The following is a 24,795-nucleotide window of genomic DNA, read 5'->3' as shown; positions in this document are numbered from 1 at the left end:
AATAGAGTCTGCTCACCCCCTTCTTGTAAACAGTCTTGGTGTTGGTTTCCCAGTCGTCTATTGTCAAGGTGGACACCCATGTATTTGTACTTGATATAATGCACTGGGAGTTTTTAGAAGGCATTAAAGTTGTTCTAACAGGTGGTTAGGCAACTACGTTAGCGAACATGCAACCGGGGCAATATACTAATCAGAATTCAGAATTGGTTAAAGGGCAGAAAACAGAGATTGGAAATGAACCAACCATTCTCTGCCTGGCAGAGTGGGACTAGTGGGAATCAAGGTGGGGGAAGGTACTTGGGCTTGAGATTTTCACAACCCGAGCTTGCTGAGGAAACTAAATGCCAATTTGAGCTTCACACAAATACAGCTTCTTTAAAAAAAAATCAGTTATTAAGATGCTACTGATATTTTCACATGAAAATGGCACACAGTTGAAAATGTTCCTTTGGCAGGACTAACCCAATTATTAAGCCTTAAAATAAAAAACCTTAAAAGTTGTTGGAATCGATTGTTAGGGATGAGATTAGGAAGTACCTGGAAGCACATGACAAGATAGGCCAAAGCCAGCAATTTCCTGAAAGGAAAATCCTGCCTGACAAACCTACTGCAATTTTTTTGAGGAAATTACAAACTGGGTAGTCAAAGGAGATGCAGTAGATGTGGTGTACTTGGATTTTCAGAAGGCCTTTGACAAGGTACCGCATAAGAAGCTGCTTAGGAAGATAATAGCCCATGGAATGACAGGGGAGTTACTAGCATGGGTGGAGCATTGGCTGATCCTCCGAAAACAGAGTGGGAATAAAGGGATCCTATTCCAGCTGCCTGCCAGTTACCAGCAGAGTTCCACAGGGGTCGGTGTTGGGACTGCTGCTTTTTACAATGTATGTCAATGATTTGGACTATGGGATTAATGGATTTGCGGCTAAATCTGCTGAAACGAAGATAGGTGGAGGAGAGGGTAGTGTTGAGGAAACAGAGAACCTGCAGAGAGACTTAGATAGTTTAGGGGAATGGGCAAAGAAGTGGCAAATGAAATACAATGTTGGAAAGTGTATGGTCATGCACTTTGGTGGAATAAATAAACGGGTAGACTATTATTTAGATGTGGAGAGTATTCCAAATGCAGAGATATAAAGGGACTTGGGAGTTCTTGTGCAGGATAATCTAAAGGTTAACTTCCAGCTTGTGCAGAATGCGGATGCAATGTTGGCATTCATTTCTAGAGGTATAGAATATAAGAGCAGGGATATGATGTTGAGGTTTTATAAGGCACTTGTGAGTATTGTGTGCAGTTTTGGGCTCCTTATTTTAGAAAGGATATACAGACGTTCAAGGGGGTTCAGAGAAGATACACGAGAATTATTCCAGGAATGGAAGGGTTACCACATGAGGAACATCTGGCCGCTCTTGGGCTGTATTCCCTGGAGTTCCGGAAATCAAAAGAGGAATCTCATGGAAACATTCCAAATGTTAAAAGGCCTGAACAGATTAAATATGGCAAAGTTATAGGAGAGTCTAGGATAAGAGGGCATGGTAGGAGAGTCTAGGATAAGAGGGCACAACTTCAGGTTTGAAGCTTGTCCATCTAGATCAGAGATGAGGAGAAATCACTTCAGTCAGAGAGTGGCAAATCTATGGAATTTGTTGCCACGAGCAGCTGTGGAGGCCAAGTCATTGGGTGCATTTAAGGCAGAGATAGATTATTGTGTAGCCAGGGCATCAAAGGATATGGGGAGAAGGCAGGGGAGTGAGGATGACTGGAAGAATTGGATCAGCCCAAGACTGAATGGTGGAGCAGACTTGATGGGCCAAATAGCCTACTTCTGCTCTTATATCTTATGGAAAGTTTAAGTACACCAAGAATTTAATCATTAGAATTTTGCCACACTAACCAGCACCACGATAAACACCAATGTAATGCAGTATCGCTCTCACTGGACTGAGTGTCATGGATCCCTATAACACCACATTGCACCATACTTCCATCAATGTCATCTTTGAGGGTACCAAGTTCAGACATGAAAGCATTTTTGTCTTTCGATTTTAAACAAAAAACTGTAGAATTTGAGCAACATTAATTACTAGCTTTCAAAATCTTTTGGCCAGGATCTTGCTGGGAAATGCTAGCACGTTCAGTGAACTGCTGTCACTTACGCCTTTAGTGTCAGCAGTTTGCTACTTTTGCCATATGCATATTGGATTGTTCTAACACCTGGCAAAACAACTGATATTGGATTCCATGTCAAGCCCAGCAGCAAAGTTCAAATCTGTTGCAAAAATGTTTATAGATCCTACACTAGACATTGTGCACTCATTACATGACTGCAAGGAAGGATGACAAAAATAAAGCAAGCTACGTACACGTCAATTGTTTGTGCTTGTTGCAAAGTTTTTAATTTGAAAAATGTTTAAGAGTTTGTATGTGATTCAAGTTTAACATTTTTGGGGGTTCCAGCCCAAAATGTCATTTTCTATTCACTTCCAGATTTGATGCCTGACTACCGAGTTCCTCCAGCGTTATGTGTATTCATTTGGATTTCTTGCATCTGCAGCCTTTCTCGTGTTCAATACTTCTAAAATTTATTTTGAATGGCTCTTAATAGCAGGAGGATTCAGAAGCACCATGAAAGCTTAGTGGCTTCACCATCTTTCCAGGTAGAGTGTAATCAGGCCAGATGATGGCAAGATTATGTCGAAGGACCCTGTGTTAGTCAGCTCCCTGAATATCAGCACATGGTACTCTGTGTACCTGAAGCGTGCTTCAGAGACAGTGTGACCCCCTCAACAAACTCAGCTGTGGCAACTTTTCCATGCATGTGCTGATAACTATGTTCAAATGATAGAAATGCAATCAGAAATCCATGCAGAACAGAGGCAGACTGAAGGTTCCCAAAAGGTGACAGACACCCTTTGGGCAGAACAGAAGCTGACACCCAAAGCCACAGTTTTATTGTAACCTCTCCAGAGTCTCTTGTCTGATGAAAAATTTAACTGAAGAACAGCAAAGGCTCCTGTTACTTCTAGTACGAGTCACAGGCAACGTGGCAAATAATATAAAGGACGGTGGTAGCTAAGGCTGCACAATACAGAATTCATCTGAGAATCTGGGAGGGGTGGTGGAACTAACAAGTTTGAAATCCTATTGTTGTGTAATGCAGTGTAAAATGGGCATTTTAATGTCAAACATCTGCATCTTTAGTTGTCTCAACCTGACAAACACAGCAAACACCACCCAATATGAAGACATTTTATTGAATATTCAAAATAGAGAAAATCCCATAAATCTACAATTTTGAACATTATTTACAAATTCAATTTTAAGTTAGAATTAAAGTATGTAGAATTTGCACATCCTACCCAGTGAAAACAATGTTACTACATAATGCCAGTGAAACCCATTTAAATACCTTGAATACCGTATCCTTTAAATTGGTGCACATAATTAGGATATGGCTGCAAAAAGATTCTTAATATTCTAACCAATTTCACTAAAAATGCTCTATCCATGGTATTAATATCTAGAAATAAAACAATTGGTCTACATTGGAAAAGTATCCTTATCGTCTTGTATAGTTCACTGCAGGCTTTTGAAGAGTGGTTTTCAATACATTTAGCAAAAGGGTTCATAAACTATTTTTCCACTTAAGAAATCTCCAATAATTTGGACATCTATCCATACAACATAATAGTAGAAATCCAATTGCAACAGTATAGTTACATTTAAACATTTCTAAATTTCAGTTTCACAAAATATATAATCCAATCCACAGTTTATGCATACAAAACAATCTACATTAAAAATTACAAAATGCAGTTTACCCATCTTTTACACAAAAATATCCAAAATCACAAAGTTGAGTTCAAATTATTCAAACATAACAAAATTGTTAGTACAAGTGCTAAAGTAATAATGAAGCCAAAAAGAAAATGATTTTAGACTGAAATGTCAGAGCAGCATGTTGTGGAATAATCAACTGAAAACTACTCAAGATAATACAAGTATACAAAGTAAGATTTTGGGATATGGAAAAAGAATGCCTGACTGTCCTTCAACTATCATTGAGCAAGACTTTAGATGTTAATTATTCTGATACCATTTGACCATAGCCTTTTTTTATGTGCACAGTATTTCAATTATTTATTGCCAATAATTCTTACACGTGGTTAATAAGGTGCATATTGACTGAGACGTGCTGGACTGGAATTATCTGAAGGCCTTCCGCTCTCAAGCTGTTGCTATGCCTACCAAAGTGTCTGAAGCTCCTCCTAAGGGCAAAAGAAAACAAGAAAGATGTGAAATCAGATATTATCAAAACATGAAAAACTGCTTCCAAGTAAAATTAATGTCCTGCAAATTATTCATTGAAAAACTGCTAAGTTTACTTCATTACAACAGAATTTCCTCCTTACATAGAGGAGTTGAACAGGTCAAATTTAACTGAATTGTTTTACTCACACAATACACAAGGAAGAAACCCCATAGCAGCAGGGCTAATCACAGGTGATTGTTATAAATAGCTAATTTCTAAATAAATATATGAGCAGATTTGTAGACTAAGGCTACTTCCACACTAGACCAGATAATTTTGAAATCGCCGGTTTTGCGTAAAAACAATAGGCGTCCACACCAAGCGTTTTTGAAAATACAGCCGTCCACATTAAAATGTGTATTTGGGCGAATCTCCTACTGGGCAAGCATAGGACACATCTACAGAAAACAAACAACATGTTTGGTGTTGAATCTCACTGTGAAAGTGCACGTTTGTGCAGTTACAGACTAGAAAAACTTAAAAGGAAATTGCCAAACGACGGACAGCTGTTGGCTCTCATGCAGGAGAACGTAAAACTAAAAAACTGGAGCATATGGAGGTAATCGACATGGAGTTCACAAACATTGAAAAACTGACTAACTCTGTTGCATTAATAAAGCACCTTGTTAAATATATAGAAAATGTCTGCATCAGTGTTATCTTTTAATTCCATACAATGTTACATTAGGCTTTTGCAATTTATTGTCAGAGAAGTACTTGCATAAATAGGTAAACCACCTTTATACAAGCAAGGACAGAAAACGGGGCAAAGTGAGTATACTTATTTATTCAGTAAGTTATGGGTCAAAGTATTTGGTGAGTACATTTCTAACTCTTCTGGCTTCAGTCTCGTTGCAGTCTGTTTTGAAATAGTTAGGTTGTGTGTGGGGGGGGGGGGTTTGCGTTCAAGAAAACCATGAAATGCCGTGCTGCCGCCACCATCTGTTCCGGCACGTCATGACAGTGTTTCTAGAAATCTCTGGTTACCCCGTCCACATTACTCTGCCCAATCGGCGTTTTCAGATTTACACACTCTGGAGGGTGTTTTAGAAAAGCTCCATTTTCTGGGGAGGAAAAATGCCATTTCAGTGTGGACGGACGGTCAAAACAAAGAGAAAAAGCTTTGGTTATGGATTTATCCGGTCTAGTATGGACGTAGTCTCAACCTAACCCATTTCTTCACAAGCTTTCCGTTCATCGCAGTCAGATCAATGCTTGCAGTTGATCACACGTTATTTAGTTCCATTCAAATCTCCACAGAAAATCAAACAGATAAGACTGCATGCAGAGTAACTGAGACAAAACTTGAGGCCTTATAAGACATCAACTTTACGTAAGTTCTAGGCAAAGACCTTCTCCAACTATGATGGTGTTATCCACCTAACCTTGACATTTGAGTACAATATCATCAAGGCCAGAATAATAGCACAAGTGACAACTGAAACGTGACACGTAGTTTCTGGAGCTGGGTATACTGCAATGAATGACCATTTTCCATTTCTGAAAACAAAATTTTCCACCATCTACCACACTAGACAGGAATACAAATGGACTATTTTACACTTACACGTAAATTAATACAGCTCCAACCAGAAACTAAAAACTTCACATCAAGCAGAACGAATACAGGAAAACCACCTTCATTCCTGCTCCATCTTGATTTAGAACTGCATTACCTCACTGGGTCTAAATCCTGCAAATGCCTACCAATCAGCATGCTGTTGGTAGTTTTACCACAATGATTGCAGTTGTTCATGGCAACACATCACCATCCTCAAGAGGGCAATGAGGAATTACTTGTAAAATTAATCAGCTCCATCATGGGTACTAGTCTCCGTAGTATCAAAGACATCATCAAGGAGCAGCACCTTAGGAAGGAGACAGCCATCATTAAGGAGGACCCCCACCACCCAGGACATACCCTCTTCTCATCATTACCGTCAGCAGAACAGCTTGTTCCCTTCTGCCAAGTGATTCCTAAATGGACATTAAACCCATGCCACCTCTCAGGTTTTTTTTTCTTAAATTTTTTTATTTATTTATCTATTTATTTATCAATCAATCATTTATTTATTTATATATATACACACACACACACACACACACACACACACACACACACACACACACACACACACACACTCACACACACACACACACTCACTCACTCACTTAAGGTAACTCAACTTTTTTCCCCCTCAATATTTATCATTCATTTCATTGTACTGCTGCCATAAAGTTTACAAATTTCACGACAGGCTGTTGGATTTAACCCGATTCAGATAATGATAATAATAATAATAAATGCTGGTCTTGCCATTGATTTCCATGAACTGAAAAATAGTCTAAGTTGTTTTAGGCAGCTTCTGAGATTATACTATTTCATAAAGGGAGAAAAGGAAATTAATAGAAAGTGAAACATCTTAAGTGAACAAAAAAGTCAAGCTTTTCTTCCAAGTGCCTGAAAACAGCAAGAATAGTTTTCACCATTCATTTCCTGAAAATAGGAACTGCAATAAAGTACCTCTTTGCTCAATATTCCATTCAAAGCATTAAGTCTCTAACTGCCGTATTTTTTAATGGACACCATAAAAGAATTAGAAATTTTTTTTGTTGATATTCATCTGTATTTTTCATTAATACTTCAAAACTGAAATTGTAACTCTGCATAATTACAAAGGTAGTAAAGAAACATACCTTCAAGCAGCTGTCCAGTTAGTCTACCAATATTCCATTATACTGCTACAATGTCAGAAAGAAATGCAAATAGTTAAACTGAATACAATTAATGTTTTCCACACTAATTTACATTTCAAAAAATAGCTTTTCTATTCAGTTCAGTGAACATCTTTTCATAAGAATCTTACTTGTTAAAAGTCTGCCATTTAGATAACCAATTTAACGTCGACCCATAAATGTTTCTACATTTTTAATGGCAGTGATCTTGTTGAATTACAAAATGCCAAGTTTCAGCAAGTCAAATATTTGCATTATTAAAATAGATCTGAATACAACAAACTGCAGTTTTACGTGACACAAAAGATTTTACAGGTCTGAACTTCAAGCAAAGCCACTGCCTTCTACTATTAAGGAGGTATCTACAGGATGATGAGCCACAGAGAAGGAGGGGAGTCAACACTGCTGGATAATATTTACAGACTGATTCAAGACAAAACAGGGAGAAAGTTTTATGCATGGTTTCTGTCTCAGGCAACACCTGGCTATTCATTTTAAAAGACGAAAAAAAATATACAAAGCATAATGATGAAAAAAAACTCAGGTTTTCCTTTAGAACATTATTATCATTCAATGATATTTCATGACATCAATGAGAAAATAATTTTGTTGCAAGGGCCTTAAATGGAATGCACAAAATCTATCCTTCCTAGTGAGCTCAATTCAAACACCCAAAGCTATTTGTCACAACGTACAAGGTCATATCCAGAGCCAATTAATATATTAACAGATATACTAACCAACTGATTTAAAACAAATATATGATCAAGAGACATACAAGTGTGGAACATGATGGAAACACTGGTACTGTACAGGTCTTCGTATCTTCCTAAATATAAGTACAGTACTTGACAAATCTAACAGTGAATAACAGCAAAATGTTGAATGTGGATATCACTTGAAGAATTCAACCACTGACTGATAATCTGATAATCAATAATGAGCAAAATTTGTTAATAGAAAAGAACACCCTAAAGCATGCGAGCCATAAACATGTCACACCTCTGAATTAGGTAATGTTTCAAATCCACTGGAAGTTCCTGGAAGAAATAATTAAAGTTAGTTTTGAAAGACAGGAAACAGGTGGCATTTATTATATTTTTGAATAAGGTGCAATAATTCTGCACATGCAAAGGGTCTAAAAAGTATAATAAGGGTGAGTCCTAAAATAAGTTTAATTCATTTTTGAAGTAGTGAAAATTACAGAAATATCGCATTTAAGGTCTTGAAAGAAATATTGCTTGCATATCACACAAGCTTATTAGACTTAACTGTAAATAAACAACAGAATGGCCCAAAATGAACAATTCTCAAGTAATGCAGGAAGATTTTCTCTCCCCTCTGGCCCACAATAGTCCTGATAGTATGCAACAGATTCCTGGCTAAAGTTAAACCACTCAGAACATTTCTACAGCACAATGTCTTGTTGGTACTGGTACTAGAAAGCGAGGGGAATCATGTTAAGATTCTAGTTGGGCTTGAAACTGGCAGAAGGAAGATTGGGGAAAGTTGACCATAATGAATTTTAATTTAATGATTGTGTTTTAATTAACAATGCTATTAAAAACTATTCTTATTGATAAGGAAAGAAAGCAGCAATGATAGTGACAGGATTTTGTAGTCTCCATTCAAAATTTATTCCATTGAATTTGAAGTCTGACATTGAAGTCAAGAACATTCTGTATTAAGGCTTAGACCAGGCATTCTCAATCTTTGTAATACCATGGACCAACACCATTAAGCAAGAGCTCCGTGAATCCTGGGTTGGGAATCTCTGGCTTATAGGATACACTGAACTGCAATTCCTCAATTTAAGTCAGTTTTAGCTCAATGAATACTTTTCTCATCTCCCGATCAGATGCTTGGGGCTTTTAGTCCCATGGCAAATAATCAATCATTAAAGTAATGACTGAACAAGAAGACTGGGTGTAGTACAGTGGAATCCTTGCATTGTCTGATGTGTCATCTTTCAGATCAGAAATTAAACCATACCCCATCAGTCCTCAAGGCATATTAGATCCCATCATGCCATCTGTAACAGTCAAGTGGTAAGGGTGCCTGCATTATCCTAGGAACAAAGGTCACATTGCTGGGTAGAGGTGAGGGGAGCATTGCTTACCCAGTTGCATCTGCTTCCACAGGCCAGATTACCCTGCAAGAAGTTGTTTGTATTACTGCAGGCTCACTACATGCTGTTTGCCCTGAGACTTAGTGGCATTGCTAAACTTCTCATGTACCCATGGGCCCACAGTAATTCCAGCCCTTGCACTGATAGATAGCTCTCGATCAATGATCTGTGAGTGCCAACAATACATCAGTGCACCTGGTCGGCCAAATGGAATTATGTACTAGCAAATTGAGGTACTAGCAAAGTTGCAGTCTCCCTTCCATCCTCCTCCTACAACCTCTGTCTCCAGCCTCTCCAACCCCACCTTCTCCAATTATCCCCACCCACAACCACCCAGCAATCTCAGACATTTAGTGAGGCCCCAGCCTAGACATAACCCAATCGTGGGTGATACCAGGACCAAAGCAAGTCAAGTTGGCAACATAAACATGAGTGCGGGGATAAGCAGGTAAAGAAATATCCTAGATCAATAAGACTGTAATAATAATACAAACCCTAATCCCTCCATCTCTGGCATAGATAGGTCCTCGTAGCATGAAAATAGATCACCATAATAAGGCAAGGGGTCTCTATATTCACTATTGCCTATACTGGGTGCACTTTTATGGCATTTGTATTGTTTTAGGAATACCTGTCACTAGCCCACAAGTTTGCAGGAAATTTGTTTTACATCAAATATCATACAGGACAGCCAAGTTGCTCTTTAGACACAGTACTGTTGCAGACCTCTTCTATATCTCAATCATCATTAAAGTACAGATTATCTGGAACTTAAGTTTCTGCACTTCACACATAACTTCGTACGGTACTTAGGTCATGAATAGATTTACATCACGCTGTCTCACAGCATCTTAAGAAAAAAAAGTAAAAATATACTATATCCAGTACCTTAACAACCCCAAAGACAGGAGTGTCTCACCAACCAGAAAGCTTTGGAGGGGCTGAAGCTCTGGGAAATCTGGTCAAAGTATCATATAGTGGAGTGCTATTGTCACAAAATAAAAACGCAGAAGCAATTAAACAAGAGGTATTTACAGCATCTGTTGAAGAAAAGGTATTTAATTCTTTTTTTGAGGCTGTGCAAGCATGTATTCTTCAGTATTCTGCTCTTAGTTCAAATAGAAGTGACCATATATTCGAAAAAAATACCAAATTTGAGACAAGTCATTACAGAAGTGAAGAATTTGTATTTCTGTAATGGTATTTTGAAAGAATTGCTTGCACATCTAAAATATCAGCAGAGCAGCATAAAATATTAAATCTACAAATCTTATGAAATTCAACTGGCATGCTCTAATATAATAAGAAAATGATTGGAACTTAAATCACAGACACGAGAAAATCTACAGATGCTGGAAATCCAAAGCAACACACACAAAATGCTGGAGGAACTCAAGAGGTCAGGCAGCATTGATGGCAAAGAGTAAACAGTTGACATTTTGGGCTAAGACATCTCTGCCGAAACGTCGACTGTTGACTCTTTTCAATAGATGCTGCCTGACCTGTTAAGACCGATTGATTGAAGCTTGGCACTTATACACAAACTGCACTCATTCAAATCAAGGAAACAGGTTTACAAATATCCATTCCCTGAAATGAATCATCACCAGTCTACATCCTGGAATTCACTTCACATTTCTAATGATATTTCATGTAAAGCTAAAAGTACTGGTTAAACTTGGACAGTTGCCACATATTTTTTACACCACTTCACTTGCCCCATCACTGAAAAGTTCCCACAACCTATGGACACATTTTCAAGGATTCTTCGTCTCATATTCTCAATATTTATTATTATTTCCCCCCCTTTCTTTCTGTATTTGCACAGTTTGCTGTCTGTTGCACACTGGTAGTCCACCTTTTGGAGTGGCCGTTCACTGATTGTATTACGGTTACTGGAATTATTGAACATACCCGCAAGAAAATGAATCTCGGTTGTATATGGTGACAACTACTTTGATAATAAATTTACTTGGAACTTTGTAGTTGCTCAAGCTACCCAGTTTTGGAACTATAGTTAACCAAATTATTTAAATCCAAACATATTCACAACTCTTCATTGCTCAAATTAGTCCAAAACTCAGTCATAAAAATCTGCTTTACGTGCAGAAAAATCTGCTCAGCTCCACAAGTACTATGCTAATAAAATCTGGTATTAAGAAAATACACTCATATCCTACAGGCTTCCCTAATAAAACTAAAGATTTGGAAATATGGTTAGCATCCAGAACCATAGAAATAATTACCATTAGGTTTGAATATACAAGGCATTTGTCGGAAACAAAGGGGAACACAATACACAAGATACTGGAGGAACCTATCAGGTCAGGCAGCATTCATGGAAGAAAGTAGACAGTTATGTTTTGGGTCAAGGTCCTTCATCTGGGCTGGGAGACTGGGTACATAACCCTTCCAATGTTCTATGCACAAAATTTTTGATTTCCATCAAATTCCAAATGCAAAATAATTCTTCCCTCTGTAACCCACCAAAGGAGCTGGTAAATACAAGGCCTTGAACTTGTTCACTAAAACCTGTCACATATCTGAAATTCCAGCTCTCCAGAGTAATTTACCAAAGATGTCTGTTAACCAGAACAGAACAATCCTGAAAACTTGTTGGTTACACAGTAATTATTTTTCATCAAAAAATCTCCTTGACAAAACATTCATGATGACATGAAGCCATAAAAGTCACAACTTTTATGATGCGTGCTGAAAGCAGGTCTGACAGTTTATCTTTTTAGATCCTTCACTAAAGAAATCCCTGCACACAATATTTACATTTAAATCCCTACCTCTTCTGCCTGTCACAAAGCAATCATGGTGCCATAGACCTTTCATTAATTCAGCAATTTTTACTTTCGTGAGATTACAGGACAAAAACAGATTCTAATGTGAAAGAAATACTAGTTTGTAAACTATATATCATCCATTTCATATTTATGCTAAAGTAATCAATTTTATTTACTCTGGAGCAAAGTAAATTGATTGATCATTATACAGCAGCTATACTTTCTTTTAATCAATGTATTCATGCTGGTTAGTGTTACCAAAACATGCAAATGTTAGGACTTCTTGCAATTAGGTTGAGCAAGGAAACATCTGCAGTGATCATAGATAAATCTGTATCTCAAGGAGAAGTAATAGCATGCATAGATTCACTCCAAGGCATTTACCTTATTAAAACTGGACTTTGAATATCATGTGAATGCTCATTATGATAACCATTACTACCATTTTCCAAACTGCAACAAAAGATGAATGTGCACAGGGAAAACAAAATCAAAGCTTGGGAATTCAATGTAGATTTTTCTTTTTATTTTGAACTGCATGAAGTAAAATGAAAAATGAAGTATGGCTGCATTGCTAAATCTATTTCAAATTCATTTCAAAACAAAGCTATGACTGTAGTTTCTTCCATTTTCATATCCACAGTATTATCTTGTATTACAAAATACCTACATTGACCCTAAATACACTGCAAAAAAGGTATTTTAATAAAAAGCTGTCAATACCTATATACAGCTTTATCTATAATGCAAGCAAAAATAATTCCAGGCATTTATGCAAACAAAACTGCGCTAAGCAATAGCTTTGATCCATTCTCTCCTCACCAAAAAAGTTCTCAAATATTTTGCATTCAAATTAAATTTAAGTTAGTTTAATACACCACTGCATTCCCACAATTCCATGCAATGCCACAAGTGCAACTCAGTTTACAAATTATTGCCCTGTTAGACTTAGAAATTGACACCCAAAGGTGCACCAGTTAAACCAAATTCTTACATTTTCATGGGTATATTCTCAGTGCTACACAGGAATAAAAATGGGAATATTATTAATATGAACACAAAAAATTAAAGAAATGATTATATTTTTGCCAAGAACAATGTCCATGTGCTCATTTTATTGGGTGCTATACATTTGAATTAAATCAACTCTGGTCACTGGCATTTAAATTTTATGCAAGAAACAAAAACAAAAGTAGCAATCATAAATTAAGAAGTGTAAAGCTTTTCCAACTTTCATCTGACCTGTGACTGAAAGCAGTAATGAATGCCCAAATAAAAAATCTTAACTGGAAGTGGAAAGGGTATCAATGGTTATCACAAAGTAAAATGCCAAGTCCCTGAGACAGAGGAACTGTAAAGAAGAAAAGGAATATGTAGGGTTTAGATTCTAACAATTAGTAAATTAATTGAAAGTTCAAATTAATTCTCTACATTTATAAAAAGAGGCAAGAAATGAAATTGAAGAGAAACAAGAATAAGGCGGAAGAAGACTAGTTTTGCAGGGCACTACTTTTGTCCAAGACAAGAAAAGTTCACTAAGACAAAAAAAACAACTCAGTTAGGAAACAAAACAGCAACTGTTCTGCTCAGTTGTCCCTGAATAAAGATGCTTGATTTATGTTACCCAATTTACAGAACAAGCACACCAATCAAGATCCGAGATCAGCTGCTCACATCTCATTCACTTAGTTGTGTAGTTACAAAATTTGAAAAAATTTGTTTCCTGTACATTGGGCAGCTGAATTTAGTAATAATTTTCCCAAATCACCCTATTCATTGAACAACAAAATTACATGGAAAATGAATTTTTTGAAATGCTAATGCATTGAAAAGTAATTTTCATAAAAATCCCAATTAGAAATTTGTATATATTTCCTTGTATTTACAAATGTAGAAAAACATTAAGAGCAGAGACATAACTTCTACAAATTTCTTAACATACTCACTCATCGTATACATCCTCTGTATCCATTCGTCGATAGAATTTGGCCAGCTTCACAGCAGATATAATACTTGGAATTAGAAATATTGTACAGCAACCAAGACTAAACCAAAATCCATTCTAAAAGAAGACAGAAAACAGTTATTTTCCGATAGTCAAACTCATCATGAAAAGAAAAGCCCTATGCATCAAGAATAGAGGATTTTTTCTTTTACCACAGAATCCACTATAAAACCGCAAAGTATTGTATCAACTGTATCCACCACGTTAGCGACTGGCTTACAGATCGCAACTTCATTGTTCAGCTGTAAAACAGAACATACATTTTGAGAAAAATTAATTTCACTTTTCCCAACTAAATTCATTGCTCTTTAATGATTTTGACTATTTGTACAAGTGGCCTCACTAATTACAGCAAGCTACAAAGAAAGTCTAGATATGTTTTGGTGGTTGGGAGACAGTATAGAAAGTTGGACACAATTGTGGCTGGGCCAGATTCTTCCATTGATACTCACTTAATCAATATGATTTTATAAATAGTAAATCATGTTTGATAAGTTTTCTTAAAATCTTTGAGAATTTAACAGGGAGACTCAATAGAGGGGAAGGTATGGATGTAGTATATTTAAATTTCCATTAGACATTTGACAAGGTGTCACATTAGAGGATCATGCAAAACCTGCAGTCCAAGGTACTGAAGGATGTGCATTAGCATGGAGTGAAATCTGACTTTCACCTGCTGGCAAACTCCCACAATTTCCATGTGTTCTGGCAAGTTCAAAATGATGGGACCAGATAACTGGGAATGCCATTACCAATGAAGTACAGAGAGGGCCATCAGATAAAAGGGGAAAAGCAAGCCTTGAGCAATGAATATGAAGAATGGATTCTTCAGTACTTAAGATAATGAGGGTGCCTATTTTGAAAAAAACAAAGTGGGAATGGAGTCACAAGTATATGCATGTGGTTGGGTAACCAAGGCCTCTGAGATTGGACAATTGGCCAGCTTTAGACATTTTTTGAAGGAACTGTGGTGGAGGAAACTGAGGGCAAAAGGAGCACAGTAAATGGATAGCATTGGAGGATTGAGAAAGGGATAAAGGTATCATCGCTGTTACAATGCATTTTAGGAGAGACAAATCCATAATGGGTGCATTGGACATCAAGATTGGTGGTGGGAGGAGAGTGATTAATTTGATCATGATAGTCAGCACTGTGGGATGGGTGACCATTCATTGGCCAACAACAAATTAATTTGACTTTTTCATTAGGCAGAAATGATCATTGGCCTAAAGCATTAATTGTTTTTCTCTCCAGACATCTGATCTGCTGAGTGTTTCTGTACTGTTTTATTTCAGTACTTTGAATCATATCTTACACTCATTTTTCAGTTTCACTTAGTTAACATTGAAATTACACTGGATGGACAACTAACTAGACATAACATATTCAAAACAAAGTTTCCTTATACCGTAAGCCAGGCAATACTTACAACATCCTTCGCCCAATCTAAATACTCTGTGAAGTAGCCAATCAAAGTCTTGATGAAATGATAGATTTCCTGGAGAGAAGAATGCATTTCAGATATGCCATCTGTCACACAAAGCAGATTATGTTCTCTGCATAAACTGAGGGCAATATACTCTACTAAATGGTAAAGAATTTATTACCTGTTTTACAATCTCAGTGCCATTGTGGTGGATTAGAAACTGAGCAGATTCAACAGCAGCAATTATACTATCCACTTTCACCTGCAGGGCAGTAACAGGAAACAACAGTGAACGGCCACTATGAACAATGAACATGGATCCTAATCTATGTGAACTCCAAATCTGTTGATTCCTGCACTTGACAAAGTTCTTGGAGCAGATAAATTTAAGATGCAACATTGACTGTTGTGCATGCTAGACTAGATCAGCTGAACTTTGAAGGAACGAACACACACACACACACACAAACACACACACACACACTTACTTGTACTGCAAAGCAAACTGTTTTTCAGAAATGGAAGGGTACAAATTTAATTATCAGCATTTCCAACTTAAGTTACTTTATCATAGGTTACAAGTGAGGTCTTCCACACCACTCAAATTTGAAAACCATAAGCAATCAAATGTAAGTTGGGACAAGGAAACATTTTATACCACTAGGAAAAATTAACACAAGACAGCAAATGTGGCCATCTTAGCTTCAAAAGGGTCAAAAATTCAGCCTTTTCATCTAACACTGCATTTACCGTACAATCCAGAACAGGTTACAAAACACAAGTGCCAATAAGAAAATGCAACTTTTAAACAAAATCCAATTAAAACACATAATAACAGAAGTCAAATGATTTACCTTTAAACCTGTTGCTATGATCTGTAGCGTTCCAATACTTTGGTTTAACATGCTCTATTAAAGGAAGCAGGTCATTTAAATTGACTTTAACAAACGTGATTGCTTAACAGATATAATTAACAGAAACATGTCAACAAGTATTGAACTATACAGCCACAACAGTACAAGATGTGCTCAAAATGCAGAATCCTTTGGCCAGATCACACCTTGAAAAGATCCAATTCAACACCTATGGAGCATGAATGTGCTGAATTATCAACAAGATGTATTTATATGCCAACACTAACAGTAAAATATCCTAAACTGTGCTACTGGAAGATAATCAACATGATGCACAAGTGAATTTAGTGAGGTGGGGTGAGGGAGAAAGAGCTCTGTGGTTATCTTATTCAGTGGTGTTCAGATTGGTTTTGTTTCTATTTGATGTTGAGTAAAAACTCCAATAACCTGTTACCTGTTTGTTCAGAAACCTAATGGAACAGCATCTGGTTCAATGCGGCCCTGCTTCACATACTTCCTTTAAACTCATTCGGCTCCCATTTCCTTTTCTTCCCTGAAGCTCATCCAGTTCACTGGAAAATTTACTCTTGCGTGCAACATCCAAAAAAGTTTAAATGTGCACCTCCTAGGCCACAAAGCCAATAGGCCATTGGAGCTTTACTATGCATTTACCAGTACTCCTTCAGAAATTACAAAGAATGCACAGGTCTTATATTAAATGGATTTCATTTGCTCCCTTTTCAAACCACTGTATTGTTAGGAATTGGAAATATCCTATCTGTTGTGCTGATCATATATTGGAATGCCACTACGCTTGTGCCCAGTCAGTTTTCAAATACTGTATGAAGCACCGCTATCAAAATATATACTATATCCTCAAGTATAGTACAAGGATATACAACAGTTGCACAATGACATAGCAGAAACAAACATTTTACAAGTAATTGTTAATCAACATCAACCCACAACTATTAAACCAGTAATTTAACTTTCCACTACAGAAATGCAATCAAGGATTTTTAAAGATTTGTTCAAAGCAATTTTTGAACATTCATGGGATTGAGCGCTTGCGGGAGGCCAGCACAAAGGAATTGAGGACTGGGATAAATCAGTCATGATTATCTTGAACAGCAGGGCATGACTGAGGGGCCATTCCTGCTCTTATCTTCTGTTATTTATGGAGCTCAACACCATTACATCCTAATGTTCTCATGCAAGCCAACTTTGAGCAAATTAGAAAGAATATTACATAGTTTGATCACCTAGCACCCAATATTGTTGGGGCTAGGTAGTTGCAGGAGCACAAATCTGTTGGAGGCAATGCTCAGCTGCGATTGTTGTGGATATTAAAATAATATAAGCAAAACAAGGTTCTTCAATTTTGAAAATCCATCTTTGTCTAACAAACTGGAAAGCGCAGCTCTAAAAGGAAAATTTAAACTTTGTATAACTTCATACTAAATACAGGGCAATCAAGCAAAGGGATCCAAATTCATCGTGTTAATTTATGTGACAATACTGCAGTTGTACTTCACCAATTCAAGGACTGCACCCTATCTTATTGAAAACGCCACAACAGTCTGATGCTTTTAGACCCAACTGTCTATTCCTGTTTTTAAAAAGCTCCAAATAACATTCAGATAACACACATAACTAATGCTATTGTTCAGGAAAGACATTTGTGATGGTCATTTAAGAACATCTTACCCGTGCTTCAACATATCTCTGGTAAGCATTTCAAAAAAAAAAAGCAGAAATAGGAATTAATTCAAAACTTAAGAACAGGGAAGTTAGGTTAGTGGAAAAGAACCCATTTTATGAAATACTCACAACAGGTTTCAATCAAAGAATAACTAGTAACGAGGAAGCAGAAAGATTAAATCCTGCGGACAGACCCTAGACCTTGGGGTCAATATTAAAGCTTCTGGAGTTCCACAATCAATGAACCAAAAATTAACTTACAAAAGGCCATAGAAAAAAAAAACTATTTGTTGGGAGTCCAAAGTCTTCTCAAAATTTAAGTACTGCATGTATAGCAACTTGTGCTTTGTTTGGATAGAGTCAGTGCCAGCCTCAAGAGCAATTTCATTTTTGAGTTGAGCAAAATGATTGCCATGATGCTAGACAGAGTTGGTGGAATACACATTAAGCTGCTTGGTAGTTACCTAAAACTGTTTCCAAAAATATATGTGAAATCAAATTCGAGTGTTCCATCTAGCAGCCCACCAAAATACTGAAATTAAATGATCAATATTTGTTGACAAAGGCTTCCCTCCCTCAAGTGCTAATGCAACTAGCATGATTCAAAAATGTCAATCAAGTTATCACAGACAGGACATGTATGCCATTTCCAAAACTTTTCAGAAAGAAACTGTGGAAAGTGTAAGTAATTTTCTAAGGAAAGAGTACAGCACTGCCCCATGGTTGCAAAATTTAAAGGTGACAATTATACAAGTTAAACAAATGAGCTTTAAGATATATGGGCATTTATAATGATCAAAGCCAATCAGAAATATGTTTTCTTTAAAAATAATCTTAAATTGAGGCTGGATGTGCAAGTGCAAGACTTTTAATAATGTGCATCAAGATAGTTAGCTTTAAATACAGACACTTTGAAGCTCAAATCCGATGTTTCCTTGGGATAATATGATATAACTTCCAACAAATAATTCAGTCAAAGCTTTGATTTAAAATTAATACGATCCTATATATTTTGCAAATTTAGGTATTTTATAGTAAAATTGCATTTCAGTGAGATGCTGCATTTCACTGTTGCCAGATGTCATGAACGGTGCAGTGACTGCCACTCCATCTCAGTTCAGAAGATGCCCACCTTAGCCTTAAAAAGGTTTTGAGATTTTGATTAATAATCCATGTCAAACATGAGTTTTTAGAGACTGTTCCAATAAAAGAGGAATTGTTTGATTCTTCTATTTGCTCCAGACTGAATAATAGAAAATCTTGAGCCACTTGTAACAAGCTTCTATCAACAACTAACTGTGAACAAGGGTCAGAGAAAATTTGTCGATGAGAGAACAAACAAAATTATATAAAATGAAGAAACCCCTTGCATCTACATTGCTCTATTTTCCCTCAAAGCTGACATTGCCAGAGGCATGAAGACCAACACAAATCTACCATCAGGATTTGTATCATCCTGGACTTGGCTAAAACCAGCCCACAAAATATCTTTCATATAAAGGAGGAACTGCTCATTTTTTTATTGCTCTAAGTGCTGTATCTTTTTGGGATTTCTTGGTACTTTTTCTTCAAAAATCATTAAGTCCCATCATAATCACATTGTTACCCTTCACCTGTGATGTGGAAAATATCTACCACCTGTTTTTTGGCAAGTAGATTACTTAAACCCATGGGCTGCTACTTAATTAACAGTAACAATAAGAATGGATTCTGATTTCAGTTAAAGAGCCATATATGTTACCAAAAACACAAAACTGTAACAAATTGGCAAAAGAAAATCCCAACACTTTTGAGGCAAGATTATAACTGGCCTTTTCTGCTTATTATCACCAAACAATATGGCTATATACAGTACATTCAAAGCATATTGAAACAGGGTTAATAGCTCAAATGGCATGCAATACAAATACTCCAGCACAATTTTCAAAGTTTGATGAAAATAAAACATTTCTTTGCCCACATCTTACCAGAGCTCCTTCTAGAGGCACAACTTGCTGTGTATATATTTCCCGAATATTGTTTGCATGGCCCCTTAATGCATTTGACAATGCTCCCGCAGGCTGAAAAAGTTGCATATAACATTCAGAAAGTTACACACTGGTAAAACTAACAAGTTACCAAAGTATGCTTGTCAATATAGTACTTTCATTGAACTTTCAAGCATTTATAATGAAATCAAATATTTAGTGCAAGCGTTTTCCAAAACAAAATGGTGTCATGACCTCAGCCCCCTCCTTTGTGAGAATTGCGAGAGAGAGAGAGAGCCTTACAGTTTGGAATGTGGGCTGGTCGCTCAGCAAGACAAAAGCCTTGGACATAGCCATTGTCTTGGGAGACACCTTTGTGGAATAAGGAACTGGCCTACGTGCTGTTATAACCTCGGCCCCCTCCTTTGTGAGAATCGCAAGAGCCCTAGACAAGGGGGGGGGTCAACTGACCCAAGAGGGGGAGAGACGTGCTGAATAGACACAGGAAATGGGAGAGAGAGAGAGAGACGTGCGGAAGACCACGTTCTCCCGAGAAGCAGAATAAAGGCGATATTGACTATTGTCTCATGAAGACCACGTGAAAAGCCCTCGGGCAAAGTGGGCTGGTTGAGAGAGAGATCGCATCACCTGCAACCTGATTGACACCTGCGATCCCGTGAAGAAGTATAAAGGAGGGTCTGAGGGGGGGCCAACCCTCAGACGCACCAAGGAGACACCAAGGAAGCACGATACCGATTCCCGTGGGAGCGGGAAGGCATTTTGAAGGAAGCCACGTGCGTTAGATTCCAAATTTTGAATCTGTGGCTAGAACCAACGGAAGACTGCTTTTAACTAACAACGGGGAAGCCTGCTCCCCTGATTCCAAGGATTTGCTCTGTAAAGACAACGGGCAAGTGTTTATCCTTTTCTCAACCATCTCTCTCTCTCCACAACGTGAAACCCCAGCGGTTCCCAAAAGGGAAAAGCCTGCAAACTTCTGAGTGACTCTTTATATTTCAATTGGACTCAGTATTAACCCCTAGACAACTATAGAGCTTATTTCTGATTGATTATTATTACACCGGTGTTTTAGATTGAGTTTTGACGATGTATATGATCTGAATGTTTTGTATTAACCATATGTTTGTGCCCCTTTTTGAATAAAACGTTTGAAAATAGTAGCATCCGACTCAGCTGATCCCGCTATCTTTGCTGTGAGATGGGTGATGGGGGAAAGATTGCCTCGCCCCCACCCTGATTGACATCTACAACCCTGCCAGTCCAGATAAAAGGTGGGCTGCCAAGGCGGGGCCTCGGACACACCAAGGAGACACACGAAGAAGACACGATAGTGCTTCCCATCAGAGCAGGAAGCCATTCTGAAGGAAGCCACGTGCGTTAGATTCCGGATCGGGAGTCTGTGGCTGGAACCCAAGGACAAACCGTTTTAACTAACAACAGGGATTTGCTTCGCAAAGACGACGGGCAAGTGTTCCTTCTCACTCTATCCAACACGTGAAATGCCAGCGGTTCCTGAAACGGGGAAGCCTGCAGACTTTGAGTGACTCTTATATTTCATTGGACTCAGTATCCCCTAGACAATGATAGAGCTCATTTTTGATTGATTATTACTACACCTGTGCTTTAGATTGAGTTTTGACGATGTATATGATCTGAATGTTTTGTATTAACCATACATTTGTGCCCCTTTATAAATAAAACGTTTGAAAATAGTAGCACCAGGCTTCAGCGGACCTCTCTATCTTTGCTGGTAAGTCACCCGGTTACTGGGGAACGTAACAAGGGTCATTTAGTTTCTGACTTCTTTGAACAGGATCAGCCATCTCGATTGTATTGAACTAGTGCATGGCATGACATACAGTGCCTATAAAAAGAATTCTCCCTCCTTTGAAATTTTCATGTTTTATTGTTTTACAACATTGAATCACAGTGGATTTAATTTGGCTTATTTGAGTGAGAACAGCTCTCTACAAAGTGATCTAAAATAATTGATTACATAATTATTCACCCCTTAATATGACATAGCAAATCATCACTGGTGCAGCCAATTGGTTTTAGAAGTTACATAACTAGTTAAATGGAGATCTGTTTTTGGAGACCTGTGTGCGTTTCAATTGATTATAGTAAAAATACACCTGTATCTGGAAAGTCCAGCTGCTGGTGAGTCAGTATCCTGGCAAAAACACTACACCATGAAGACAAAAGAACACTACAAGCAACTCCACAAAAAGGTTATTGAAAAGCACAAGTCAGGAGATGGATACAAGAAAAGTCACTGAATATCCCCTGGAATATAGTTAAGTCAATCATCAAGAAATCGAAAGAATAGGGCACAGCTGTAAATCTGCCTAGAGCAGGCAGTCCTCAAAAACTGTGCAAGGGGACTGGTGAGGGAAGCCTCCAAGAGACCTATGACAACTCTGGAGGAGATACAAGCCTCAGTGGCTGAGATGGGAGAAACTGTGCAAGGGGACTGGTGAGGGAAGCCTCCAAGAGACCTATGACAACTCTGGAGGAGATACAAGCCTCAGTGGCTGAGATGGGAGAAACTGTGCAAGGGGACTGGTGAGGGAAGCCTCCAAGAGACCTATGACAACTCTGGAGGAGTTACAAGCCTCAGTGCCTGAGATGGGAGAAACTGTGCATCTAACAACTGTTGCCCATGTGCTTCACTGTTTGCAGCTTTATGGAAGAGTGGCAAAGAAAACACCACTGTCGGGAGGAAAAAATGCTCATGAAATCTCGGCTAGAGTTTCACAAGGCATATGGGAGACTCTGAAGTCAGCTGGAAGAAGGTTCTATGATATGATGAAACCAAAATTGAGCTCTTTGGCCAACAGACTAAATACTATGTTTGACATAAGCCAAACATCACACATCATTAAAAACACACCATCCCTATCATGAAGCATCATAGTGACTGCATCATGCAGTGGAAATGCTTCACTGCATTAGGCCCTGGAAGGCTTGTGAAGGTAGAGGGTAAAATGAATGCAGCAAAATACAGGGAGATCCTGGAGGAAAACCTGACGCAGTCTGCAAGGGAACTGCAACTTAAGAGATCTGTTTTCCAGCAAGACAAAGACCCCAAGCATAAAGCCAAAGCTACACAGGAATGGCTTAAAACATCAAAGTTAATGCTCTGGGGTAGCCAAGTTAGAATCCAGACTTCAATCCAATTGAGAATTTGTGGCTGGACTTGAAAATGGCTGTTCTCTCATGATCCCCATGGAATCTGACAGAGCTTGAGCAGTTCTGTGAAGAAGAATGGGGAAAAATTGCAGTGTCCAGATGTACAAAGCTGATAGAACCTATCCACATAGACTCAAGGCTGTAATTGCCACCAAAGGTGCATCTACTAAATACCGACTTGAAAGGGGTGAGTAATAATGCAATCAATTATTTTGTGTTTAGAAATTTCAACAAATTTTGAGCCATTTGAGGAACTTGTTTTCACTTTGAACCGCAGTGGATTTGATTTGGCTTTTTTGACACTGATCAACAGAAGACTCTTGTGTCAATGTTGTAAAACAATAAACCATGAAAAATTCCGGGGGGAGGGAAAGAGAAGGTGAATACTTTGTATAAGCACTTTAAAGCCAATTGCAGGACTTAAAATTCTTAAAGGATGCTTGTCTTGGCTGATACACACACACACACACAAAATAGTTGAGAAGCAGCTGATGCTTACTTTGCAAAAACTGGCACCTCAGTAGAAAGTAAAGGTGACAATATAAAACTGACAATTAAAAGACCAGCATAAAAGGAGGGAAAATGGATGATTATGTTACAAACTTAACAAACATATAACAAAAAAAATGATGCAGGAAATAAATGCTAACAGATATGAAATGAATTTTTCAAAGGGCAACACTGTTGTTTATTGCTATGTCTTAGTCTGTAACACAGTCACAACTTACAGAATTCTTAGCTTAAAAATTTAAAAAGCTTCCATTCTAAAATAAGATTTAGACATTGATCAACGTGAGTTATAAGTCAGAGCTACCATAGCTCATTCAGGAGTTCAGCTCCTTCATCAAAATCAAACTAAGGCACCAATGCAAATTTCATTACAGCCCAAGGAAAATAATTAAATTCATTCTTCAAAATCCCACAGTAACCAGAGTGATGTCGGTGAATAGACTTCCAATTATGTAAAGTGTAGTTTCCCCACTACTGACGTGAAAGTAGTAGATAAATTTGCAGCAGGCAGAGAGGAAGTTAACAAAGTTTTATCTGTGGAAGGTTTTACAAATTAAAAAACTTACCAATGCATTTGCTTTTACTTCTAAATCTTTTGCAAACATCCAAAGATCCACCTTAGTTACATTTTTTTTGATCTGTAAATTAAAGAAATAAAACTGAAGAGAACTTGTGCAAATGGACACTTGCAGAAAATAAATGAAGATTACTTCTTGATTATGTTATATACTTTAGATACAATTGGAAAGACAGAAGGGTAATTGTCCATGAATGGACAAATTCCCCTAAAATGAAATAGTTCATCCCAGATAAAGCCCTCCCATATCTACAAAGAGTGTTGCCATAAGAAAGCAGAAACCATATCAAGGACCTCCACCATCCAGGCCTTGCTCTCTTCTCACTGCTGCCTTTCGGAAGGAGGTAATCTTAGGTAATCTTAGATGGAGCCTTAGGTCCCTCACCATCAGACTGAGGAACCTTCAACCTGAACCACCGTAAATAACTTGACTCACTTCAACTCTGAACTAACTCCACAAGCTATGGACTCACTTTCAAGGAATCTACAATTCATGTACTCAGTGTTTTTTAATTATTTTTTTTTTAATTTGCAATTTGTCTTCTTTTGCAGTGGTAGTTTGTCAGTCTTTGT

At 37.7% G+C, this 24,795-nt stretch overlaps 1 protein-coding gene across 6 annotated transcripts in view; it reads right to left on the bottom strand.

Annotated features, from left to right (window-relative positions):
- Positions 1-3,236: 3,236 nt before the first annotated feature.
- The window catches only part of LOC140738007 (prominin-1-A-like), a 160,820-nt gene continuing 139,261 nt past the window's right edge, over positions 3,237-24,795 (bottom strand). The window contains exons 20-34 of one of the 6 annotated variants that reach the window (XM_073064966.1): positions 24,212-24,283; positions 19,923-20,015; positions 17,962-17,979; positions 16,255-16,308; positions 15,582-15,662; positions 15,404-15,472; positions 14,127-14,216; positions 13,916-14,031; positions 12,964-12,987; positions 12,354-12,422; positions 10,066-10,162; positions 9,169-9,201; positions 8,052-8,089; positions 7,011-7,055; positions 3,237-4,269 (exon numbers count right to left, since the gene is read on the bottom strand). In XM_073064966.1, the coding sequence (XP_072921067.1) occupies positions 10,093-10,162; positions 12,354-12,422; positions 12,964-12,987; positions 13,916-14,031; positions 14,127-14,216; positions 15,404-15,472; positions 15,582-15,662; positions 16,255-16,308; positions 17,962-17,979; positions 19,923-20,015; positions 24,212-24,283 (756 nt within the window). In that variant the 3' untranslated portion in view covers positions 3,237-4,269; positions 7,011-7,055; positions 8,052-8,089; positions 9,169-9,201; positions 10,066-10,092. The other 5 variants (XM_073064968.1, XM_073064967.1, XM_073064969.1 and 2 more) reach the window with 5 other exon arrangements.

The sequence above is a fragment of the Hemitrygon akajei genome, chromosome 13, assembly GCF_048418815.1.
Source record: "Hemitrygon akajei chromosome 13, sHemAka1.3, whole genome shotgun sequence".
NCBI lineage: Eukaryota > Metazoa > Chordata > Chondrichthyes > Myliobatiformes > Dasyatidae > Hemitrygon > Hemitrygon akajei.
Note: the sequence above shows the minus strand (reverse complement) of the source record. Positions and strands in the feature narration are given on the sequence as shown.